The sequence below is a fragment of the Phaethon lepturus genome, unplaced genomic scaffold, assembly GCF_000687285.1.
Source record: "Phaethon lepturus isolate BGI_N335 unplaced genomic scaffold, ASM68728v1 scaffold12751, whole genome shotgun sequence".
In the NCBI taxonomy this organism is placed as follows: Eukaryota; Metazoa; Chordata; class Aves; order Phaethontiformes; family Phaethontidae; genus Phaethon; species Phaethon lepturus.
The window spans coordinates 15546-41098 of NW_010517029.1; the positions used below are offsets into that span (position 1 = coordinate 15546).

General features: G+C 40.1%; 1 protein-coding gene across 3 annotated transcripts in view; it reads right to left on the reverse strand.

Annotated features, from left to right (window-relative positions):
• TAOK1 (TAO kinase 1) overlaps positions 1-25254 on the reverse strand; it is a 34524-nt gene extending 9270 nt beyond the window's left edge. Inside the window, exons 1-16 of one of the 3 annotated variants that reach the window (XM_010296251.1) lie at positions 25027-25254; positions 20488-20559; positions 17437-17538; positions 16035-16080; positions 15054-15150; positions 14166-14279; positions 13302-13393; positions 10661-10754; positions 9178-9259; positions 7037-7204; positions 5975-6178; positions 4643-4777; positions 3827-4063; positions 2930-3058; positions 1136-1339; positions 381-620 (exon numbers count right to left, since the gene is read on the reverse strand). In XM_010296251.1, coding sequence (XP_010294553.1) covers positions 381-620; positions 1136-1339; positions 2930-3058; positions 3827-4063; positions 4643-4777; positions 5975-6178; positions 7037-7204; positions 9178-9259; positions 10661-10754; positions 13302-13393; positions 14166-14279; positions 15054-15150; positions 16035-16080; positions 17437-17538; positions 20488-20559; positions 25027-25158 — 2148 coding nt within the window. In that variant the 5' untranslated portion in view covers positions 25159-25254. The remainder of the gene's footprint in view (positions 1-380; positions 621-1135; positions 1340-2929; positions 3059-3826; positions 4064-4642; positions 4778-5974; positions 6179-7036; positions 7205-9177; positions 9260-10660; positions 10755-13301; positions 13394-14165; positions 14280-15053; positions 15151-16034; positions 16081-17436; positions 17539-20487; positions 20560-25026) is intronic. The other 2 variants (XM_010296252.1, XM_010296253.1) reach the window with 2 other exon arrangements.
• Positions 25255-25553: the final 299 nt, after the last annotated feature.

The window sequence follows — 25553 nt, forward strand, 5'->3', positions numbered from 1 at the left end:
GGGGAAGGGCACCGCAAAGATTAAATGCATTTCAAACTACCACAAAAAGGAAGGCACATTGCTGAGAACAATAGCTTTTAAAATAAAATGAGGGAACAGTGCTGTTATGGCCTGCCCACAATAAACTGCAACCCTGATCACCATTGCTATGGTTCATACGTAGGTTGTAGGGCTGCAGTTGCACCCTGGTAGTTACGCAACTTGACAAATACGACACTTTTTAAAAAAGGTATTCATTACAGAATGAGACACCTCTTCAAATTAACGAGCTTCAAAATACCTTGGACCTGCATACACTGCAAATGAGAACTGAGCTGCAATGTACCACTTTTGCACCACCAGCAGCAGCTCGCGCCCAGAGCTCCTACATCACTTAGTACCTTCAGGCTCTTGGGCTGCTGTCGGACCTCCATGACGTGCTTACGCCTCAGCTCCCGCTCCCGGCGCTTGTTGTATTCCAGCTGGTTGGTGAGCTCAGTCTGGTGCTGGAGTCGGATCAGCTCACAGCGCATCTTCTGGATGGTACTGAGATGGCGGAACTCCAGCTCCTGCATGGACTCGTGCTGACGCAGCAGCATGGCGTGCTCCAGGTCCTTCTGCGTCTGCCTTTTGTTTAACTCCTAACAGGAGGACAGAGGGAATTATTAGATTCTTTGTACTAACTTCGATTTCCGTTCACAGTGTGACATTTTACTTTGTTCACAAGGGCATTTCTCTCCTTCCAAGGCATTTTAGGACAGAGCACAGAGTTTCTACATCTTATCAGAAGCAAACAGCGCTGCCACTGGTAATTTTTCCTTCCTCATTTCACTTTTCTTCTTCCTGCTCTAGGTGCTCAACAGGATTCACAGTAAGCATTTTCTGGAAAGGACTGTAACTGTTGCGTCTCTCTACTTTTTGGATCTAACAATTCTCCCACAATAGGACACCAATCTGAACATTTGATTCCACATGATACCCTACGCGCCACAGGAACCACCAAATGGCGTTGCAAAACATATCGAACCGTTATTTACCAAAAAACTTTAGATGTGGTAATTAACACTTCAGTGAGATCGGAGTTGGATTGCAGGTGCTCCTGTGAGATATGTTTCACACAGGTGGTTCCAGGTCTCATTTCTGCCTATTCTCTTACCTCCCGAACCAGGTCCTGCTCCAGGTTATGGCGGCCAAGGAGCATCCGTCTCTTAAAGCGGCGACACTCCAGCTCCAAGTACTGCCTCTGACGCCTCAGTAAATTGGCTTCTTCCTCTGCCTGGAAATGCTGGATGTTCTCCTTCTGCTTGGAGAGCCACTCCTGCTTCTCCTTCTTTGGAGTGCTCTGGTTTTCATTCAGCTCCTGGTAACAGCAAGGTAATTAATTGTGGAATAGTCACATTAAGCTCCTTGGCCCTGAACAACTGGACTGACCTGCCTAATAAACTACATTTCAAGGCCGTTCCATCTTGTCTTCTCATGGCTGCTACCATCCCAGCCTCTGTAATATGCATCCTATCACATATCTAAGGGAACATCAGGAGACAATTCACAGTGGAGCAAATTTAACTGCAACTTCTTTTGGCATTGACCATTTTAACTGGCCAAAATGCTGGTTCATGTCCACAGTTTCCAGACATATATATTAGCTTAAGATGTAAAAACGATGGTTTGCCACTGAAAACAAAGACACTTGGAGGTCCTGCCATGCTGCCTGACAAACATTCTTACAGGGTCCCAAAGGATTGAGAGGAGAAGGAAAGCGTCATCTTGTTGTTCAAATAAAACTCCAGCCACATGAAGCACATCAGAAAATCTTTGTGTCTTGCCTGATCAGAACACATACACATTTTGTAAGTACAGATCAAAGCAGAGCCATTCACTGAGATGCCATAACTTACAAAAACGATATAAAGAAGCTCACGGGTGAAACCTAAGGCCACAGTTTCCACATCTGTATTAAATTCAATACGTAGCTTCAAGCATCTTTGGCAAAAGACTCTGCTTGCTTGAGCTGCATACCAGAGATGCCCATACAGTAACTAGACTCGTTGTGATACATTTCAACTTAAGAATGAGACAGAACTCCTCTGTATTTCATCAGTGTTTATTGGTGCTCTGTGATCTACTGCCCACCTAGAAAAAGATTCTATGTTATTATAAAGAGCCCACGCTACTATAGTTTTTGTTAGATCTTTCTTGGCTCTGCTGCTTTCTTTAGCCTTTTTTTCTCCTGGGAAATGTCTATGTTTGGGAATATTCCCCTTTGGAGCAAGTTCCAAAGTTGCCTCACATGGTTGAGCACTAAATGGTTCTTTCAAAAAAATTATTTATAGTGCTTATGGTTTCAGTCACTCCACACAAAGAATAAGGAATTTTGATTCTACAGTTTCTCTGCATTTCACAAAGGTCATGATTTTCCCTATATTAAACTATTACGTTCTCCATTAAAATTATATAGTGTTTTACAGATATTTTCCTTTAAAAAAAATCCATAGGTCATCTTTACTGCTCTGTTTTCTTGCTGATGCTACAGAAATATGATTTAAGTGATAAGAAAATTCACCAACTGCTGTAGTGCAATGGTCAACATCTGCCGCAACAAGGTATGAGAAAAATGCTCATGACCTTTCTTGAACTACCTTTTTTCATTCCTTAGGATTGCCGAATTTGCATGTTTCTCGTTCAAAAGTAGTATTACACAATGGAGAATTCTGTACTTTCACAAGATAAACCTATAGGTGCCAATATAGAAATAAACCCTCTTACTCTGAGGTCGAAGATATGAAACAGATACAGTACGTACGGGACTCTGCTCATGAAATGCAGAACATGCTGCAATCCAGCGAAAGATCTCTTGCGCATAGTGGCACTTTGATTTCTGAATGTTCACCACTCTCGCACTGTATCGTGCACTGTACTATATTCACCTTTCTCATTATAGATGAGTTACCTCTTTCAGCTGCTCTTTACGGAGTTTATATTCTCTCTTCTGGGACTCCAGGAAACTGTTCAATTCTTTTTTCTGTTGGGCCTGAATATGCTGTTGAAACTTCTTTTCTTCATTGGCCATCACTTTAGCCTACAGCAAATCCAGCAGCAGATCAGTTTGAGTCCCGATGGATTATAGCTCACGTTCCATTTCAGCCCCACGACCCGGAACTCATGGTACCACAATACCAGTCACCACGATACTCACCATGACTGTGAATAAGTGCAAGTCTCAGCTTACCCTCACTCTCTTCTCATCCCCCCCCCATCAACGCACCCAGCGGGAGTCCTTTTTCAGCGCCTCATTTCCTCATGCCTATTGTTCAGCTAGTCTTGCCTAACAAAGTCAACACCTTATGATAAACTGTATCCTTAACCCTCCACCGAGAGATCCAAGATGAACAAAGAATCAATAATAATCGTTGTAGGCAGCACCACTTCATTATCAATTATTTAAAAGCATAAAAACCCCCATATCCATAAGCAGCTAGAGGGTGAACATTTAAGCATAGCTAGCACATTTCTCTGCAGGCTAATCTGCCTCCATAACACTTGATAGCAGTCACTGACTGACAGTATATACATGGCAAAAGAAAGGAAAACCCTTACAGTATTTTTTCTGGGGTCAGTATGCTAACATTTAGTATAACACACTGTGATGAAGGACATACCTTTCCTCTAGTTACATATACCCCTGTAAGGAGGTGATGTATTAGCCTTTTTCTAATTAGCAATTTGCTTGGCTCCTGAAAACAGACATGTAAGAGACTACAATGTCATCTCTCCATCAGTGAGGGGAAGTGGACAGTTCAATGTAATTAACAAATATAGACTGGTCTGCTAAACCGTAATCTCCTACCTCTTTTTCCATGGCTGCTTGGTGCTTTTTAATGAGCTTTTCCATTTCTGCAGCAAAATTGTTACGCTGTGTTTCAAGATCTTTGTCCAACCTGAGGCGATGCTCGTCCATCTCTGCCTTCAGTTTATTCTCTAATGCCATCAGTTGCTTCTGGTGTTGCCGTCTCATACGTTTATAGCCAGACATCTGCTCTCGGAGTTCAGAGTCTTGTTCATGTTCCTGCATTTGCCTTGTCACCTAGGAAGTAACCACATCAGGTCAAGGTAAGTTGATGTTCCTCAATCTGCTTTTCGGCAGCCTTCAAACACAAAAGAAAACTATTTATTAAAGAAATATGATTCTGTTGCAAAGAAAAGCACACATCCTAATGGCAGCAGAGCAGATTAAAAACTGAATTCTGCTGTAGACGATAAACTCAGATGGGCTCCAGCAGAAAAACTGTACAATTGTTATAAAGCCGGTACTAAATAATGTCTTTTTAGCCCACTGCAATGAGTGTGCATATATACACACATACACACACAAATATACATAATATGCATATGAAAATAAAAGACAGCTTATTATTATAAAGTTTCCTGCGTTCTGCTAGGCATATTGGTTTTGAAAATATCTAATATACACAGATTACATTTGCCCAGGTGTCACATTTAAGCTTTTATTAACTTACATTAAACTATTTCAGTGATAATATCTCAGTCAACAAGGATAGCTCATATTCTGATGAAATCCTAACAGCTCTAAGTAGTTTCGTAGCCCTGTGTTCAAAGGCATCCCTCCCTATACAACTTCCTCAAAATAAAAACATTAACATACCAGTGATGCTGTGCGTATAGTAGCAAAGTGCTCTCGGTTGCGATAATGAGACTTGTGGCGAGAGACTTGGGGAGGAGACTGGGGTTCTGATGCCCTTGTTCGAGGATCTGATTCCTCTCTGTAGTTTTCTTCCTCCTTATCAGCAAATATTAACATTAGAGTACAAAGAGAAATTGTGTTACTAAAGATTTTTATTTTGGTCTGGTTCAAAAGGAAGAAAAAACATTTTACATTCAGTAGCCCTGAAAGACCCTGCTACCAACATACTGGATGAAAGAATATACTGCAACAACAGCTCTGATATAGGATCCTTGCTTTTGGAAATCTCATTGCACATTTTTATTACTAGGAGGAAAACTACTAATTAAAGCTGAAAATGAGAAAAATAAATGGAAAACTGAAAACTGAGTTAAACTGTTTACTTCAACAAAACGTAAAAGCTACAAAGTAGATTATATCAAGTCTGAAAGAAAAAAACATCATCTTTGTAACCCTGCAAGACAGAGAAGATTTTTATTACACCCACTACAGAAATACCTCAAAGCACATTTTAAAATTTGTCATGGTGTATTCTACATTCTTATTTTGAGTTTGTCATTCATCACAGAGCGATTAGTAGTTAGATATGATATACTAATTAACTCCCCGAGGAAATACCTGCATCTTTGTTGCATATCTGGGCAGAACAAAACATTCTAACCACACCTATCATTAGCTAGGGAAACGTTACTGGTTTGAGAAAAGGAGTGATAAGCCCTCCATAGCAAGAGCAGCGTGGTTCAGAGGGACGCTCCCCAGCTTATCCTTCATCGTGCAGGGGTAAAGCAGGGGAAGTGGTTTCACAGCTTGCCATGACCAGAGTGCTGCGTTTCTTTTTCTGTGCGTCTTTGTTCGTTAACCGAATATTTGAACCAAATGCTGGGAAGCTGGGTGCTTCAGGAACAGATTTCAATCCCTACTGAGGGTCTTATATTTAAGAATTCACTAACTAAAAAGGGGAAACTCTCACATCCTTTTGCCCCATGAAGCAGTGCTCTGCAAGTTAAGGGGATCAACTAAATAAACCTATTCACAAGCTACCATTCCAACTCCTCATGGTAAAGCAAACCGGTTTTGAAACAATGCAATTAGTACAATAATTTTCAGTGAATCAACAGAAATAAACAATTTTTACAGCAATCTTCCAAAGTTTCCAGTGCACACTGGAACACAATATTAGAACCTGCAGACAATGATTTAGGATAGGAAGCACTCAACTTTTTGTCATCATACCAGCCAAAGCCTCTTCCATTTTACACCTTCAAAGTTATCCAGTAAAAATCCAATGCTTACCGGCTTTAAATGAATAACAGAGCTATTTGACATCACGGTGTGGTCCCCCTCCATCATATCCAGCTCGCTCTTATCATCCGAGGCATCTGGAAGACTGTTAACACTACTGCTTTGGCTACTGGCACTGATAGACATACTAGGAATGGACTGATTACTTCCGACACTATTCACTGTTCCTGTCCTGCCAACACCATGATCTTGTTCCTAGGAGAAAGGAATTATTAAGAAAACCCAAATCCATCACAGTTGTATCTATGGAAATTACCAAATGAAATGTTCATTCTATTCCTTTCTAAAGGCATCTACCTGCCACGTCATGGCAGTTCCCACCCTCCAGGCATTGCCATGAAACACTTCTCTTGTGGGATGCTGGGGCGAGAAAGAATCAACCTTGTCAAGATTAACTGGCTGATGTCAGATTCTTTTCAACAGTGAGCCTGTTAGCAAGCTGAATTCTATCACGTATCAGAAACAGCGCTGTCACCAGAATCTGTTCTGACACCAGCATCATACATACGCTCAGCTGGGACCCTGCACCTCACACAGTTCCCTTCTGTACATGAGAGAACAGCAATCCAGAGAGTTTCAACTTCTGCATGGTGATTGCAGCATGAAACCCAAAAAAAGACAAATTAATTTCCTTGATGACTTTTTTTTTTTTAAACCAAGTACAAATTTCTATGTCTTAGAATGCCATTCTCCAGACAAAACTAGAGGACTCTCAAGGGCCTTGTACATATGGTCAAAATAGAGGTTAACTGCCGTTGCTGAAAGAGTCCTCATGCAGCCTTACAAACAGACAAAGAAAGTTAGGATTTACAGAACTGGAAGCTAACTGCTCAAGCATGAACACATGGCACAGCTTCTTGCTGGCACTAGGCATCTACCCTGTTTGTCCTTGCTCGTGCCTTGAGGTAGCTTTATTCCAAGTACAGAGAGGAAGACGGAGTTTACAGTCAGGTGTGTAACAGCCTCCGTTCATTTTAGCAATATCTGAGTTGTGGTTATTTAAATGACAGCATCATTCTCTGGTTCAGTGATGAAATCCAAAGTTTCTCTCACCTCCTCCTCCTCCTGCGTTTCAACTGCAGGGCCATTGTGCGCCTCCTGGAAGAGGAGCTTCTTCATTTTACGATACTGCAGGTTGTCCAGTTCTCTCACTGCATCCTTTGTTCTCTGAATCAAGTCTATTAACACTGTTTCAGGCCGCTCCCGAAGAACAAACATGTGCTGTAGAACACACAAATAGGTGAGTGACCTCTTATGTCTCCAGTGCACATACTTGTGAGTTCAAAATTATGAGCTCTAGTTGGGTTTGTTAGCCCTCTTCCCTGCACAGGAGGAGAATACCGTCACAGCTTACATTGGCACTACTTTTAGACTTCATGGTCCAGATAGATTTTGGAATGACTGCTTTCTGATGGGAGACATCCACCAAGAAGTAAAGATGTGAAATAACTAGAAATGGTATTTCACATACCATGAAAATGGGCTCAGTTTAAACCTAGACTTCTTTGGATGTTGGGGTATTTAGAGACGTTATCTACTTGTGGTTTAAAGGCGGAAGAGCAACAAATAGCATATAAATGCGAAAGGTGTTAGACTGTTTAAGTATCTCTAACCAAATGTTAATTAACTCATCAGCTAACTCTCACTATAAAACCTTTTTCCTTGTTTAGAAAAGCTCGAGAATCAAATATTCAGCATACAGCTCTGAGTCATAAAATAGGCTGTGAACCTTCAAGCCCAGCCTAGAACAGCTAGCCATGTTATGCTCTTTTTTTAGAAACGTTCACTGCAATTCACTGCAAAGGTAGCTACATTTTACCAATAGGTAAAACAAGTCCTGTCTATGTATGTCAGAAGCAGCTTTTGCAGTCTCCAGATGAAATGTGCTGTGCAAGCGTGAGTCATTATTAATACCACCGCTAGTTTCATTTTGTTCCTTAGGAGAACCGCATTGCCATTTCCAACATGTCACATTCCCTACCTGTCTCTGTAAAGTGGCATGCAGCTGTTTCAGACTATAGATATGCAAGGAATACATTCCCAAACGTTTAATTTCCATCAATGTTCTCTTTAATTGCAGTGCATTGCTCAAAATAAAACCAATCTGCAGAATTCTGAAATGGCAGGACTACACACCCACGCTGAAACTCTTACTGGATAATTGTGTTTACTTTCTGAATACATAGTTTTTAAAAAGGCAAAAGCCCTCAGAACCATCCAAGTAAAAACATGCAAAAGGGTGATGATAAAACATAGATAGCATCCATTTCCCAGTAATGCAAAATTTTGGAAAATCGCTGTTTAGCACAAACATGGCCAGGAAAAAGATCCCCCAAAACAACGTCACGAGCACTGTAAAGAGAATGACGAGTTCGCAAAATTCTGAATGCCACCTGATGCCACCAAGGAAATCCATTAAAGTCACACTTAAAATAAAGCAGCTCTAACACCTAAATTCTACGTGAGTTGCGTTCACTTAGGAACACGTCAGCTTTTTGCAACAATCTACCACATTGGCATTGCTTCTAGACTAGAGCAAGGAAAATCAAGTATCTGCAGCATACAGGAACACAAATGAAGAAAAAAAAAAAGGCTAAGAAATAAAGCAGGAGAAAACCTGCAGATGGCTGAGGCTTATTCACTTCAAGGAAAAGTATGGGAAAGAAAAACTGCTTTCCTCTGCCCTCTTCGCCCAGGGATACTATCAGAACAGCAAATATCAGTTCTACGTGTAAAGCACATAGGTGATGGGAGAGGATAAAAAGCCTTTAGGGGTTTATATATAGCATAGAATAAAGAGGGAAGTGATGAAAGGTATTTGTTAACTAATGCACGGCAGCTCTGTCATGATTCATTATAATCTCTGGAAGGATAGACTGAGCTTAAGAAACTGGAACTCCTGACAAATTGATGGTCATCCAGTGTCACTTGCTGGGGTGTCCTTTTTAGGATGAGAACAAGACTGGCTTGGAGAGTCACCCGGGGAACTGCCCGAGACACTGCAAATGGGCAGTAAAGCTAGGAGCGCCAGCTCGGTACGCTCCCCGGCACCCTCAGCTCAAAAGTGTTAAGGGATAACGGTAGAAAGAGCATCCTTAACCATAACCTGGTACGGCAGGCGAGACAGAAGAGTGTCCCAGGGCATGGCCCTTTTTTAATATCATGTGGAAAACAAAAAGGAGAAGCAAGCCAACCTTCAGAAGCTCCTCTGATGTAGGCCTGTCTTGAGGAATTTTCTGGAGGCAAGAATCTACGAAGTTTCGAAAATAATCAGACCTGTGGCAAGGAAGTGAAAAAAACCAAACAAACATCTGAGTTAGCTACCCAGTTTAATTTCAAAGCTCATTAAAGAATCAAGACATTCATATTTGGGCACTGCTAGTAGAAAGAGTGGGGAGGAAGCACACAGCCCCAGTACTTCGTACTACAGCCACCAATACCACCAGTCAAGGCAAAGCCCACTGCTGTTAGTAGGTAGATCCCTTCAACCTCAGTTTCCAGGCAAAATGTTTCAGCCCAAGAATGCAAAAATACGGGACAACTCAAGAGGAAGGGAAGTTCCGTATAAAGGCGGACACCTCCATATCTCAGTGTGAGCATCAACTCTGTCAGCTTCTATATTGCACAAACTCGTCAAGGTCTAATGAGAGCCCCCGCCCCATTCCACCTCTGTGCGCAGGCATTTCACCTGCAAACTGTGTTAACACACAGTTCCTGAAACACCTTTCGCCCCTCAGACACAACTTCTACACTATTGTGCAATCTGTCACAAGCAAGACTTAAGGTCATGACTTGTTTAGTAACATCTCTCCCTCATAAGCTAAAATTCTGTACTTTGCCCTTTCTTTCTCCGAACACAATTTTCAGAAGGGCAGGGTTATACCCTGAAAACAGCAGCACGTCAGTTGTACAGGTTCTATTTCTTTCCTCCCCCACCGCTGCCCCCTTCATATCACGTAATGGGGGTTTTTGCTACTGACATTTTTCAGTAAATTATTGCATTTTTGGCTCAGAAAAATGCATAAAATGAGTTGAATGTTTTGTCAAGGACCAGGGTGTGAAATAGCCGAACCAGAAACTCTCAAAAGTAGAAAAAAATTTATAAAAATATGGCACAATGTACTTTGTAGAGGCCTAGGACTATGGCTCAGAAAAAACGTAATTAGGAAGTTTTTAACTTTTGAAAGTAGTTTACTGTGTTTGCTCTTTTCAAAAGACAGTTGCTGAGACTGGGAGGCACAAAATGCTACTACTGTCCTTTTTTCTTCTGAAGTTTATGCAACAGACACTTGCTGCACACAAGCAGTGTCTTCATCTTGCAAAGCAATATTTCAACAAAAGAAGATTTAGGAATTGACAGTGTGGTTTGTGATTAAAAACACTAAAAACCACATTTTTGGCTAGCCTGGGAGCTTCAAATGTTTACTGACCCATGAACTGAATTTTTTACAGGATCTTATGCTCTTCCAGCAGCATGTCCTGCTTCTACCACATTCTAGATTCTAAATGCATATTTAGTAATTGGTCAATTTTGTATATAAAATGTATCATGAACCTAATAAGAACCTTCCAGCTCACATCCTCCCAACAGGAATCCAGCCATTTCAAGAACTCAGCATGACAAAGCACTCCATTTACAGCAATTCCCTACAACATTCCTCCTTTAGTAATACTCACCATTCATTAGACTGTAGTGTAGGGGATTCATTCTGCGCTATGTGATATAAGGCACTCATTGCGTTCATATTAAACAAAGGAGGCTTCCTTTCCGCTACACACAAAAGAAAATAATTTTTTATATAGGGAGATAGTCTCATGTTTTTGCCTTTTTTTAGTTTACATATCTTTAAAAAGAAAACCACATCAGCAGAATCACTATTGCCTGAACACGGAACCCCAAACCAACCCTACCCTGCAATCAGACAGATATGTTGGCATATGTCCTATACCATTGCAGAAGATGAAAGCACTTTGAAGATCAAATGCCTTGTCCTCTCAAGCTTTTAAATTACGTGGTTTATCATAGTTGAGTTCTCTGACTCATTTTAATGTACTAAAATAGGAGTAAGTTAACAGTAAGCTCTATACTGGTGTTTAGCCACTAAGCATTCTTGGTTTCATACCCCCCCCCACCCCCCTTTTTTTGTTTTAAGCTACAGTTGCAAAAAAGCTAACAAATATTTAATTCTAGCAGGACAGCAGTGATGAAGAAAAAGCTGCTTAAAAGAACCACCAAAACACACTTAACTGACTAAGCACATGGGCAGGAAGTCAGTAACAGGCCAACTCTTTATACTATTTTGAGAGTTGCATTCTCTTTGGCTCTTCTCTCTCTTTCAAGCTTGTGTTACTCTTATAGACTGACACAGCATGAAAGCTTAATGAGGAAGGAGATGATCTCACTGTAACAACAAAATTGAAGCTTCATCAGAATGTTTATGGGGTAAACCTATAAAGCTCAGCCTTGCCATAAACATTCCAATGAAGCTGGTCAGGCCACGGGGACGTTCCTACACTAGTGAAAACGCAACAGAAAACTTTCCTTCCTGGGGAAAAAAAAAAGAAAAAATAACCCTAATTTTTTAATGCTGCTTTTCAATTTTGACTTGAATAGTAGCAGTGACCTATGTATCAGAGATCCCAGTTAACTCATCGCTATCAAGAGGATGGACTAAGCCCTACAAATTCCTTAGAACAGGTAAATTGAGGAGTTAAGCCTTTCCTCATATGTAGCACTTTACCTTCTCTAATCTGTCAGATAACCAGTTGCTGCTATCTAGGATTAGACTGATTATCCATTAAACTATTGTAACTGACACCTTGAATTATATTAACTGACTGTTCTCCCTAGCTTTTCTTTCTCTTACCTCACCTGAATAAAATAGAAAACTTCAGGAAACACCGAAACTGAGCCCTCAATGAGGGCTATCTCTAAGACTAAGTAATAGTTTGAGAAGACTAGATGTCTCATTTTTTGCCTTCTTCCCATGCTTATTCAAACCAAGGCAAATGAGAGAACCACACCAACCCAGCCTACAACGCTCCACCGTCCTGACCTACTCTCACCTCCCACCACGCTAGAAGCTGTAGACGAAGCCTAACGCTTCATATTGCAAAAAGGCAGCGTGCAGGAAGGCACCCGGGGGTGTGGTAGCCATGAGCTCACTGCATTCCTACAGCTCGGCAGCCAGCCAAGTCTCCTTACTCCACTCGGAGCAGGATTCTGTCATGACAGTCACACCCCTTCAACTTGCTTTATATTGGCAACCAAAAAAAAAAAATCTCTGCTCAGAAGAAAGAATCTATTTCACGTCCTAGAAGAAAGTGAAGTTGACAGTTTGGAATGCCAGACAGCATTTTTAGCTAAACTGTGCAGTTCACATGGATTAGTGTGTTCCTGAGAGCTCTCGCTGCCCGGACAGGCTGCTCCTCCACCGAGGTCGGTTTGGAGTACGAGCAATGAGATCTGACAAGGATGGCAGGACAGCCTCAGGTGCAACAAGCAGCACTAAACCTCACCATCCCAAGAAAAACTTACAGCTAAGTGCTTCTACAGAGCTGGATCCTGACTAAAATCTGAGTAGCGCTGTGCACAGCATTGTGCTTCAGTGAGTGTATTTTTTGTTTCAAGAAAACACCGTAGGTTAAATTTAAATAGAATGCCATACTAACATAGCCCTTTTGAACTGACGTTCTGCTTTAAGGGGTTTGTTCTAATGGCAATGCCATCAACTCTTTTGGTTTTGGCTTATAGGTTACCACTTCAAAACTGGATTATTCCATATCTTTTTCTTTTTTAAAAAAAGATTTTCCAGCCGAATCTCTTCACAAGTGACAACATACACTGAATATAGCTTTGAAGTTGCCCACTTATCCCAAACATCATTTTTGCAGACCTTGTTAATATATCTTACATTTTCATGCAAACAATATCAATTTATACCATTAAATATACTTTTAGACTGGCACTTTTAATTGCTCATTTCTAGAGCTGCTCAGCAAATAGACTGTTTTTCAGTTCAGAAGTTAACTGCCTCTCCCACAGAACGTGAACACCTTCAGTGATATAGCTTGACTATTTTCTTTGTCTATATACCTCTTTTTCTTTGGGTAATGAAAACACCAGTTCAATAAACATCAAACTGGAGAGTTGGTCTTGAATTCTAGAGAGCACATTTAGCTCCTTTCTCTAAAGTGTAAGTCTCAGAGAAACCAGAACAAGGAAGGAAGCATAGATCTTCTGCACTGTAATTCAGCTGAGTAAGTTCTAGGTATTAAATAACACCATTTTATAATTTTTTCAAAGAAAATAACTTACCTAACTCAATACAGGTAATTCCAAGAGACCAAACATCTACTTTGCCATCATACTGCCCTTCATCCATGGCTAAAATCACTTCTGGGGCCATCCTAAAATAGGAAATCAGTGCTCATAAAATTCTGGGCAATGGAACATGTTCTCATCATCAGTGTTTCAATGAAATAGACTGTTTCACTGATTTCAGCTACCGTAAGCAAATTATTCCCCAAGGTATCAGGCATGAAGATGGGATACTGGGAACAAAGACCAAGCACCCACGCTAGTACAAGCCTATGCAGAGGCTGCGCGATGTTCTCCTGTGCTTTGTCCAGCTCTCCATTTATGAGTATCACCACCTTCTCACCCTCCCACATTTCCAATAGTTTAGCTGGCTCACCAACTCTGGTGAAATAATTATAGCATGCAGTTGTGTAAACACCACAGATTAGGTGTAAGAGATCAAAAGCATACAAGGGATCTGCAAAGGGTTTTGTTCAATGAACCTGGCCTTTCCTATGAAAGAAAAAACACTTCAGTTATTTCAACAACCAGACGTGGTGAGAATATATGAATTGTTAAAACCACTGAGGGGAGTGATTAAAATATATTACAGATGATTCAATCCCACCTCTGCCACTTAATGTCAGGGTAAGTAGAACAACAAAATTTTTTATTACTTTCTGTGAATGAAAAATACAAGGATTCACAATTTCTTGAAGTCAGAGCCTAAGTATTATTTAATCTTTTTTTGCAAAGTACATTTTATCACTACCACAAGCGAAGATTACAAAGCGAGCTCCAATAAAGCCCAAGTATATTAAATACCAAATAAATGATCCTTTTACTTCACAGAGCCAGAAATGCGTAAAACTCTTGGCTTACCAATATGGCGTCCCCACAAATGAGTTGGCAGGAGATGCTATGGAAGCAGACCCAAAGTCAGCAAGTTTCACCTGTCCTGGCTCTGTCAGCAGGATGTTTCCTGCTTTGATATCTCTGGTTATAGAATATGAATGTCAGTATTATTCCTCTCAATAAAAGAAAACCTTCTATAGGACTGACTACGAAACACTCCAGTATTCACATGCTCAAGCCTCATTTCCTCCAAACACAAAATCTTTAACCTTTAGGTTAATAGCTTAACATGGCCCTTGATCTTAGAATCTAGTTTGTCTTAAAAATCAACTTAAAAAGGCATACCTAGATAAGCTTCAGATACAGTCAGCAAAACCTTCTGTATCAACTATGTCCTTTATAAATGTTTTTCAGAAAGTCCTAATAATGTAACTATTCAAATTCTTCATCCTACTAAAATGCAGCAGGTACTTCAAACACAAAGAATATTTGCATCCAACATTACTGTGTGCTTCTCAACACGTGTGTTCAAGTAAAGCTAATTTTTCAAGTATTAGCGCTCCCTCCCTGCCCCAGCAATCTTTGCCTTGCAGTTGCTACAAGCTGTTTAGGTGACCTCAGCCTGCCTTGCTACTCACTGCTTCAGGGAACAATCAGCATCGTATCAAGTATTGAAAAGCTTAGCAGATTCAAAGCAATTCTGCAGAAATTATAAACACCAACTATAAGAGACAATTCATATGGAGACACATAGCTTGCTAGTATTTGACTACTATAAATCACTAGTTTGGGAGCATATGGATACTGTGAAAAGAAAATGTCTGCTTACCAATATGAAATTTGGGATGAAGGGGATACAATCAAAAAAATAAGTTACCTATAAGTGTGTGAGACAGCAAATGTATAACCACTTACCTATGGATCATATTGTGAGAATGCAAGTATGCTAATCCCTGGAGAGCACCATGGGTAATTGCTGCTATTTCCACTTCTTGCAATGGCTTTTTATGAACTTGAGGAAAGAATTTATTTGAAATTCAATATTAAAGAAAACAATGCAGTCTGCAGCATGCAAGTGAGTACTGTTAACAATGTAAACACAGAGAAAATACTAAAAGTTCATTTTGACTAGGTTCAGCATGAAAAGCAAATGCAAAAACAGTTCAGTGTTGAGTACATGCTAGAATCAGAGGTCATCTTCTAACTGTCAAATGGCAGCTATTTACTATCAAAAAGAGACTACTTCGCAATCATAAACTACGTTCCTGACAGTTGTGACCATTCTCCCAAATATCTAATTGAGACTCAATATTAAATTTTCCTGAAACTAAATTCCAAACTCTAGAACTTTACAACAATTCACACATGAATAAACAAACTGTAGCAATACAGATGACTCTCCGGCAGCTCAGGCTTGTCCTGAAATGCCTCTGGCAAGGAAAGGAGATGACCAACTTACTGGCCACATGTATCTTCCAAGAAAGTTCACTTCAAGAAGCCTGATAGAAAAACGACCATTTAACAAAAACCCTAATACTGCTGCAGTGCTATTTTAGTCAACAGGCCTACAGTTGTTAGTAAGCATCAGGATCAAGAGCAAGGGTTTTCAGAAATAAATCTTGAACTGTCATGACAGGAGAACCTATTCAGAAGACAATAAATAGCTGACCGACAACTTTAAAATAATATGAAGCAAGGAGAAACTAGGATCATAGGAGAGACGATATTCTACAGAAAAACCATTACAGCCATGCAAGAATTTGAAAAACTCTAACTGCTCACACACACTCTGTCCCCAAACAAAACTATATACTGCAGGACAATTCTGTGATGCTGACATCTCCTACTTCTGTACTATACTTCTGACTTTCAATCAAACAAACATGCATGACATACCTTCTAGTAAGTCTGATGCTGATCCTAAACAATATTCCATAACAAGCTGTATGGGAAGAAATCAAAATAGTTGTTAAAGAAATCACTAATAGTACATGTATGTTTTCTAGATTTCTACAGCGAAATCTAGAAATAATCACTGGTGCATACAATGCAGACTGCCGTAACAAAACAAGTATTGCCTGTAAGATAAGCCCCATCCCAGCACTGTCACACTGATCCCTCCCACAAGGACACCTCTATGGAACTAGCACAACCTTCCTGTGTAAGGTACCAAGTAACAAAACTTGTAAGGAAGGCAAAAGCACATTCATAACCGGTTAAGTATTATATTACATATCTTATTTTATGCACGTATTTAACAGGAACGTTAAATTGCACTTAACAAGCTTATCAGAGTATTAAAGGGCTATTTAGGGATTTACTTAAGATTTTGTCCCAGTCAAGTTTCAAAAAAAGGAACGGAAACTTTGTCCTGCAGATTTATTGACGCTAACACATGAACACTACTTTCAATTCAAACTATTAATTCAACAATATGATTTCTTTAGTATATCATACTACATAAACTTTGTCAATGAGAGGTGCTACATCACACTTTTCATTTGACAAAATGCTTCCTCTGCATAGCCAATCACATCTATTCCTACCCACATTTTTGTGCACACAAACTCAAATCAAATTTAGTTTGGGGGTTTGGGGTTTTTTTGTTTGTTTAAATCAAATGTATGAAATTAATTAGGACCTGACAGCTAGAGATAAAATCAGCTAGTTGGTTTTGTCACCTGAACACACACAAAAACGACAGCCAAAGTAAACAATATACAACAGAAGAATTTATTTAAATAACAGAAATACTAACATCTCAAAATATACTTTAAATGAACTGTCAGGAGGATTTCTAACCTATTCCATTAAAGTACAACTGAACACTTACTTCTGGAACATATTCAGTCCATCTGTAAAGTACTGAACCATTAATACTCAGTGGCACACCAAATGCATTAAGCAACCTGCAAGTATCTAGTAACATTGCCATACTTGCTTCCCAGGCAGCACAAGTGAAATTCTCACCTTTCCTTACAGCAAGAAAAGCGATGGATAAATTTGTTCCCTCGTCACCCTCCTCCATTATTATTAATTTGAAATACTCAGTCCATCAAGTTAAATACACCAGAACAACAGCACAATCACCTTACTCCGCAAATGAAAGGGAAAATTTCCCTAAATCTTGTTTCAAAAAAACTACATTCAGTTTTGCTGATCACCTGTGAGGTCCTTGGCTATTCTCATCTGAGTCTGCGCAATGGAAGTGTTCAGGCGCCTCCTGAAAGCCAGCTGGAGATATTTTAAAGCACCCTTAACCAAGGCAAGAGAAGTGCAGAGTGCAGCAGATGCTTACCCATGCTGTATGCTCCCGCAAATAGCAGCCTTTGTATTCTATACTGTTAGGGTGTTTTATTCTTTGGAGGAACTTGACTTCCTTAATAATATCCTGCCATTTCTGTAGAAAATAAAAGGAATAGAAAGACTTTATAAAACTGTTACCTTTTTTTGATTGTTGTTAAGTTAGCATGACATTTAATTATTTTAAGAGGCAAAACCATCTTAAGGTTTCAAATCAAAATAAGGTTTTCATCAACAACATGATGTTCACTGCTTAACTCCTCAACAGAACTACAAAATAAGTTGTTGATCCGTAAGGCTGTATGGGAAGGGTCTAGTGATCTCTCATCAATGTAATACTACCTATTTGTATGGATGCATAGGATATACTGGTAAACACTTAATATCTGAGCAAGTCCTCAAAAAAAGCAGCAATCCTTTTTTAAAGGACACTTCTGTTGTCAAATCAAACATACATCCCAACCTGAAAGAGATGTGGATGATAAGTGTCCTTCAATGTCTCATTGTAGACATAAAGACTTATCCCTACCAGTAACTATATTACACCAGATGAGGCTCCATTTATCAGCCGCCAAATATCTGACTACATTCTTGATGCTTCTCCATTACTAGTTTAGTCTTTACAAGGTCTGATTTAAAATGAGTTACCTACTAGATAAGGGAATGGTTCTGCAGGAATAAAAGAATGAACACATAAAGCAAAATCCAGGTTTATAATAAGGGGAACTCTGCCAGTGCAACTTTAAAGTACAGAAGAGGCCAAAATGTCATGTTCCGATGTCTGCCAGGACACTGCCATTACTCCCCTCGGAGGAAATCACCAAGTCCTCCTATTTGCTGCACAGCCACACCTCCTCAGGCAAGAAAGGCAGCAGTTTGTAAGTGCAACAGCAAAACTACAACTTCTGGACAATTTTCAAAAACAAATGCAGTAGCTGAAACCACTGAAGTATGCAGACGTCAACACAACAGTGTTGACACTGAAAATGTTTTTGAGAAAGAGTTATCGGTTCTGAAGTTAATCAGAAGTAGAGAAACCTCACCCAACATGAAAAGGTTCAAAAGCTGTTTTCCAGGTCCTGTTAATCTCTCAGCACACACCTTCTCAGGCGCATGTATGGCTAGGATTCACAGATGGACAGAGGTCCACATATACCCAAATCCTTTGGAAAACATGTACAAAACCCAAATCCCCACCAGTAAGAATTTTAGGGTTAGAAAAACAAATCAAACCAGGGAACATGGTAGCCATGACCGAGGCAGCTTATTGACTAAGCATTTCTCCACACCACAAATTTCATGAGAGGGGCCTTAGCACAACTCTATTAAGATGAACTCTCTCACTGACACCCTCGTTCCAGTACAAGAATGACTTAGTTGCCTTTTAACTTTAGGCTCAAAGGTTTTGAGGTACTAAGCAATAAAAGTCAAACCAAGAAAGCGCCACACTAAACTTCTGTACTGGGAAGAGAGAGGTGATACATTAGTCAAGATGTATTCATAATTTCCTGCGTAAAAAAAAAAAAGCTCTGAGATCACATTAAAAGCACAGTACTACATATTTCAAAGGTTTTAAACTTATTTTTAGAATAAAATATGTTCTTATTTTAGAAAGTAATTGTTCCCACCAATGAGAAAATCTTATTATGAAACCAAAGGAAATATAAATGATACCAGAATGCCTTTAATCAATTTTCTTTACATAGGCTAGATCATAACTTTAGCAAACTTATGAACAAAACAAATAAATACAGAAGTAAAATAGAAAGTGTTTTAATCCTGGTCTTATTACTTTCTTCAAAATAAAGAAACATATGCATTGAAGACAAACAAAAGCTATTCCTGAAGTATGCACAGTTTGTTTCATTCATGTGAATAGAGTATTTATAGCTCATAGTAATTAAAACAGTAGGACAAGTAGTAAGTACAAATTATTCTTTCATCAGTACACAGTTAAACAAGTCACCGCAGTGACTAAATAGAAACACACATAGCAAATTTAACTATGAAGCTAGAATTTAGGACTGCTGGAGAGACACTGCCACCTCTGCCTCCTACACAGATACATGCACACACAGAGAAAGGAAGAAATAGTTCAGCTCCTTGTAGCGCAAAAGGCAGGCACAGAAAGTAACGAGTTGTTAGTCAAACTCATCAGAGCAAGACTGCTTCTAAGGCCAGAATATAGAGAATGGAGGGAGGGAGCCATAAATGTCTTGAACAACATGGTTACAATAAATACTTCTGTTGAAAAATCATGCCACAATTTGATAGATGGTGTTTACCAGAAATAATACCAAATCAGCTGTTCATGTCATGTTGGGCTTTTCAAGACTTAAGTCTTAAGTTAGCACTTAAACATTCCAAGGATAAAATCAATTATCTCTGTTAAGCATCCTAGGGAAAAAACACACTTCTGGGGTGGCCATGAAAACACGACGTTTAAATCTGAGAGGCCCATTTTTACAGACCTCTCTGCAAAGCCTTAATCCCCAGCTCTGGCAGTTCTTCCGTAACTATGCTGCTGTTCAGATTTTCACACTCATTCATTCATTGCTGTTTTGCTTTTGTTTTAGCTCTTCATCAGGACAGTCATTCCAGGGAAGGATGCACTCTGCCTCACTACTTTGTACAAGCAAGATTCCCTCCGAATCTTTCACTGCTGCATCCATTACTATTATTCCTTTGTCCAGTAAGCAACAGCACTGTTTTAAAAGGTAATTAAAAGGCAATGTTTAAGGGCAACAAGACATACTAACATACAGAACTACCATTTTTAATTTTCTTTTTGCTTTCTACACATTTATGTGATCCCATAAGAGACCCCTTTGTGTCTGGAAACAATGAGTCCTATCCATCTTTTCCAGCAGCAGATCAGGCAGAAAAACACTCTGAACAGTAAATTAGTTTTCTTTACACGGTACCATCATTCACCTCTACAGTTATAGGACAGATTCCTCTTGCTGTAGCCCAGGCTAATTAAAATCATCCCATATAATAAGTATTTGCAATGGTCAAAATTTAATACGCAACATATTCTACATACCTCATTGGACTGCTTCCCACTATACGACATTTTCTTGATGGCCACCACTTCATTGGTGCGCACATCACGTGCCTGTAACATGAAAACATGATGCATCAGTGTCTTCAGATCATGATTTCCCATAAGATGTAAACAAAATATACCCACACTGAATAAATGAAAGATCTTTATCCATCACTTAACTTTTACAGAGTTAAGGTAAAATATCTTCCAAGGGGTGTGACTGCTATGTCTATTAGAAATTTCCTTCCAAAGTTAAAGATCACCTCCTGTTTGTGAGACAAGGTACAACAATTTTCGATGCTCAACCTTCAGCAAGTCTCTGCAGGAGCTGAATACCGTCACTTCTAAGCTAAAAATCACTGCTTATAAAAGCACCTCTGATTCAAGTAGAACGGATTTTCCCTGCCCAGGTCCATTCCAGACAAAACAGATGCCCGGCTCAGTCCCCTTGCTCTGTTCCAAACATAAGCAAAGATGTCACAGGACGCACAGGAGATACCTGCTCCAGACACCACCAGCTTTCTCCCCAGTGCTCCCACAAATTACCTATTGTGTCTTGAAGGAAGGCAGATTACACAGACGCCAGCAATCTAAGTGGCCCATCTTCCGATTCCCATTCAGAAAGAGCTACTGTCTCACTGATACTACACCACCTCTGAGATTGGGTCGATGACTATTTTTGGGTTTTGAGATGAAAAAGGAAGAATAAAATTCCACCTCCTAGATCTTTACTAACTAAAGACAATCTCTGAAACATTCAAATCAATGAAAAACTGCAATAAAACAGGCAAGCAAAATACTAGAGTAGAGCAGAAGGAACACAGCTCTAACAAAAGAGAGCAGGTTATTCTTCTGCTCCATCTGCAGTGTTCCAGTGTAGTAGGTTTCCGGCGTCAAGTGAAATTCTCAGTCCAATAATATTATTACTCACACTGCACACTAAATGTACATGTTTTTTCACACTTCAAAGGCAGACTTCCTGACTTAGACAGCAATAAATCAAGACAAGGCTAGACAAGAAGTTTTGTTCAATTTAGCACCAAAGCAATGGCTCATTCACCCCGGCAGGAGAAGAGGTAGCGTTGCTCCACCTTGCAGGAAGGATGGCTCCAGACAAGACCCCAGCCTCTCCTCTGTTAAGGATTTCAGCGGCAGGGGAGGGTGGTGGAGGAAAAGTCCTCTGAGTCTCCTGATAGGAATACTCAACTTGGATACGAAGCCAAATGATGTAAATCAAAATAATGTGCACCACAGCATTCACTGATGATGGATGAAAATGCTGATTTTTAATATATTTGTACTATCAAGCACAGCCTATCAGAATAGGGACTAATGAAGTAATGGGATGCTGCCTTTTGTAAAAAGGTTTTTCAGTCATGTTTTAATTCTGCCATTCATTAAAAAGAGATTGCCAAGGTTCCCTGTCAGTCTTTATTTCAACCAGTTATGATAAGCTTGAACCAATACTATTTTTAGTTTTCTTTCTGTTTGAGAGGAATCTTCCTACCGTCTCACTGATACTGCACTACCTCTAAGACTGGGAGGATGACTATTTTTGGTTTTTGAGATGAAAAACAAAGAATAAAATTCCACCTCCTAGATCTTTACTACCTAAAGACAATCTCTGACACATTCAAAATCAGTGAAAAACTGCAATAAAACAGGCAAGCAAAATACCAGAGTAGAGCAGAAAGAACACAACTCTAACAAAAGAGAGTGGGTTACTCTTCTGCTCCATCTGCAGCGTTCCAATGTAGTAGGTTTCTTGTGTCAAGTGAAAGCTATTATTACACTGCAGAGCAGGGAGTAGGGTAAGGATAATACCAAAATGATTCAGACGTGCCAGACTTGCAGTTTCTAAGAAACTAAAACCATGAGGTGAACCAGCAAAATTCATGTCAATTATGAAAGAAAAAAAAACAAAACAAAAAGCTTTCCCATTGCAGGATGTAACAGAAACAAAGACGAGGACAAGACTAAACACTCTTAGCCAGTTATCACACAAGATAATATATCACCCCTTCTCAGAATCACCAATAAAAGGAAAGAGAGGTAGGTACAACTAACAATGAAAGACTCAACTGCATTTTAAAACAGGTAGGGGGAGATTTCAGGATTATATGGATTTTTCTACTTGTTAATTATTCCCACACCTATTTACCATCAACATTTTTGGTCCAGGCTGTATGCAAGGAAAGCAGACTGGGGAGGGGGGGTGTGCGCTATGTATTAGAGAACCCAAGCAAGCAAGCCCTGATTGTGTTCACCTAACACCGACAGCCCCTCGTTGCTACAGCGGGGCTGAGGGAGAACCATCACAGCTGACACCCCACGAATGTTAGAGTCATGGAGTTTCGTTTGCTTTTTTAGTCTCGTTGTGGTCTTGAATAATTGAAAAAAGAGGTTTCCTAGACGAAAGGCATGAAGATGTTACAAGGCCAGCTAACTTAAACAACCCAAATGAACGAGGCTTGTTTTACGGCAGGCATTTATGTGCATATATTTTGCTTTGCTCCAAAAACTCCATACAAAGGATCAACATCTGGTGACCAGAGTAACTTCAGCAGCGATACAACCAAAGCACGAGCAAAGAAAAGGTGGAGCATGTCATCGGCTTTGGTAATATGCTTTTAAGGAGTTATCAACCACAATCCAATAGTACATTGATTAGAGAAAGTTTAATTGTTTGCATTAGCAGAATCAAAATCTTCTTAAAGAAACTTAAGAGAAGTTGTTTCCCTAGCTTTACAAAAAAGGGAATAAAGGACCCAAGACATACACTACTCTACCTTAGGTCTTTATGCTTATTTAATTTACACTAAATTTCTCTCTCTTTCTCATCTTTTGGGCTTCTCTTTGAGGTATCCCATACATTACACGAAACAGTTTCAGAATCAAGGTCTTAGACCTGCTCCTAGTAAAAACATACCATAATACAACACAAAACCTATAGGTTAAAACTTCGTAACACAAAAATAGCAACAGCGTATGTTCTTTTTTGGAAACTCTCTTACTTGACAAAAAAGCAAGCCCCCAAAGGGGTTGGAGCAGTGAGATGCGCTACTCGCACTTGTCTTTTTGGAAGTGCCAAGTTAGACGTACTTTCTGTCAGAGCGGCACAATCCAAACACCATCAAGTAATCGCACTCTTTAGCGAATAAATACCAACCCGTAATGAACTGGTAGTCTAAAATGGTGGGGGAAAAAGAGAAAGAAGGGCCTAGATTAATGACCTCTTACTTTCGATCTCTTTGTAGGAGGAGCTGGTAACGGGCAATCAGCCCTTACCACAACTACAAAGTTCAGGCAGTCTACGAATGCCACGATGGCAGCTCCCTGCTGATGTCTGGCAGCGCTGTTAGCACACAGCTCGCAGGTTACCTCTAGCTGTACGCTGGCTTTCCAGACCCACGTGGCTCATGCACGCCTCTGTAAGACAGTGCTCCTCAAAAACTTCAATAATATTTCCACAACAGTATTTCTTCAATAATATTTTCATAGCAGGAAGACAGATTTCTCAGTTCCCTCCTTTTATATCCACTCTTTAACCAAAGTGACATGAAGTAGAGGCCGCAGGTGAGCACCATTTCGTTAGAAAACACTTCCTCCCCCAGATCTGTTCCCAGACAGGGGCAGCTCATAGTTTTAAGCAGGGAACAAAATTAAGAAGCTTTTCCTAATTAGTTCATCTGTGCTGCATTAAATTTGTGCTGGAAAGTTCCCAACATGGTCTGCTGCAATTATTAACAATGAATAGGCATCTCATAAAATACTGACACAAATGGCTTTCTGAAGGAAAATTGGCAGGTTTGGCCACACCTCCTATAATTATAAATGTGAAAAGGTTTTCTGAGGAAAATGTTTTTTTAATGAAGGTCTCACAGTATGCACTTTGGTTAACATACAGGAACCTGCAAACGAGATTACCGTGAGACACCCCACCTCCGGTTGAATTATACAAGCAGCCTGGGAAAAATTCTGCTGTCCAGACGTTCACGTCAAGTTAAGTTTTATGCAGATGAATACTGGGATTCTTGCCTGCAGTAGGGAAGGATGTGACAGGACAAACGACAACAAAAGCATCAACATTCAGGTGTCAAACAGAAAGAATGGCTTTAAGGGAGCCTGGGGGTATGAACAAAGGGAGAGAGAACTCAATTTCACTCAGTGACAAGAGATGATAAGGAGACAATCAGACCAAGAGAACTGCATTGCCAGTCAGAATTGATGGAGCAGAAGTCCATGTTTTAATTTGTAGATAAATCCCTGCTCACAGCATAACGATGCACCTAAAAGCAAGGGCCAGGGCCACATTTCCAGTTTTTCTTTTCAGTTTGTATGCAAACACCTTACAGATACCGCGAGTCTGAACAGACTGAGACTGTACAGTCACACAAGAAAACATCTCTGCCCCAAACAGCATATAAAAAGATTCACAGTAGTTTCTTTTCCTCAGTATGTTCAAAAAAGTCTACGTCCACAATTTAAAGGTAAAAAGAGACAGAGCTGTAATTCACAAGTCACAGAGCTACTTACAAAATAAACTGCTCCGAAGCTTCCATGGCCAATCTCTCGGAGATCTGTGAAGAGCTTTTCTGGATCTTCTTTGAAGAAGAGCTCTGCAATTTCTGGGTCCTTCAGGCTGCCCGCTCGGCTGGTTGATGGCATCCTGCTGGGCAGTTAGCCGACCGACTATCTGGGTTTAAAGTGCTGCCTCAACCCTTGGTTCATCTGTATGAATGGAGCCTCTTCAGCATGGATTACTGCAAGAAAAAGATTGCAATCCTTCACTGATTATCCTCTTCTCAAAGAGCCAGAAACAAAGCGACAGCAGAGCAGCTTCCACTTCTTCCAGAGCAAGCATCCCTACGGCGTGAAGCAACGCAACCTATCTGCTAGGATAATGTCACAGTCCCACTGTGACAGCAGTCAAACATTTCTACAGAACACACAGCAAAATCAAGACACAAAATGAGACACATTCCTTGTTCCAGCATCTGCTCAGTCTCCTGCAGAGTGGTCAACAGAACCTCTCTGACCTACAGCGATAACCAGTTTGTCAC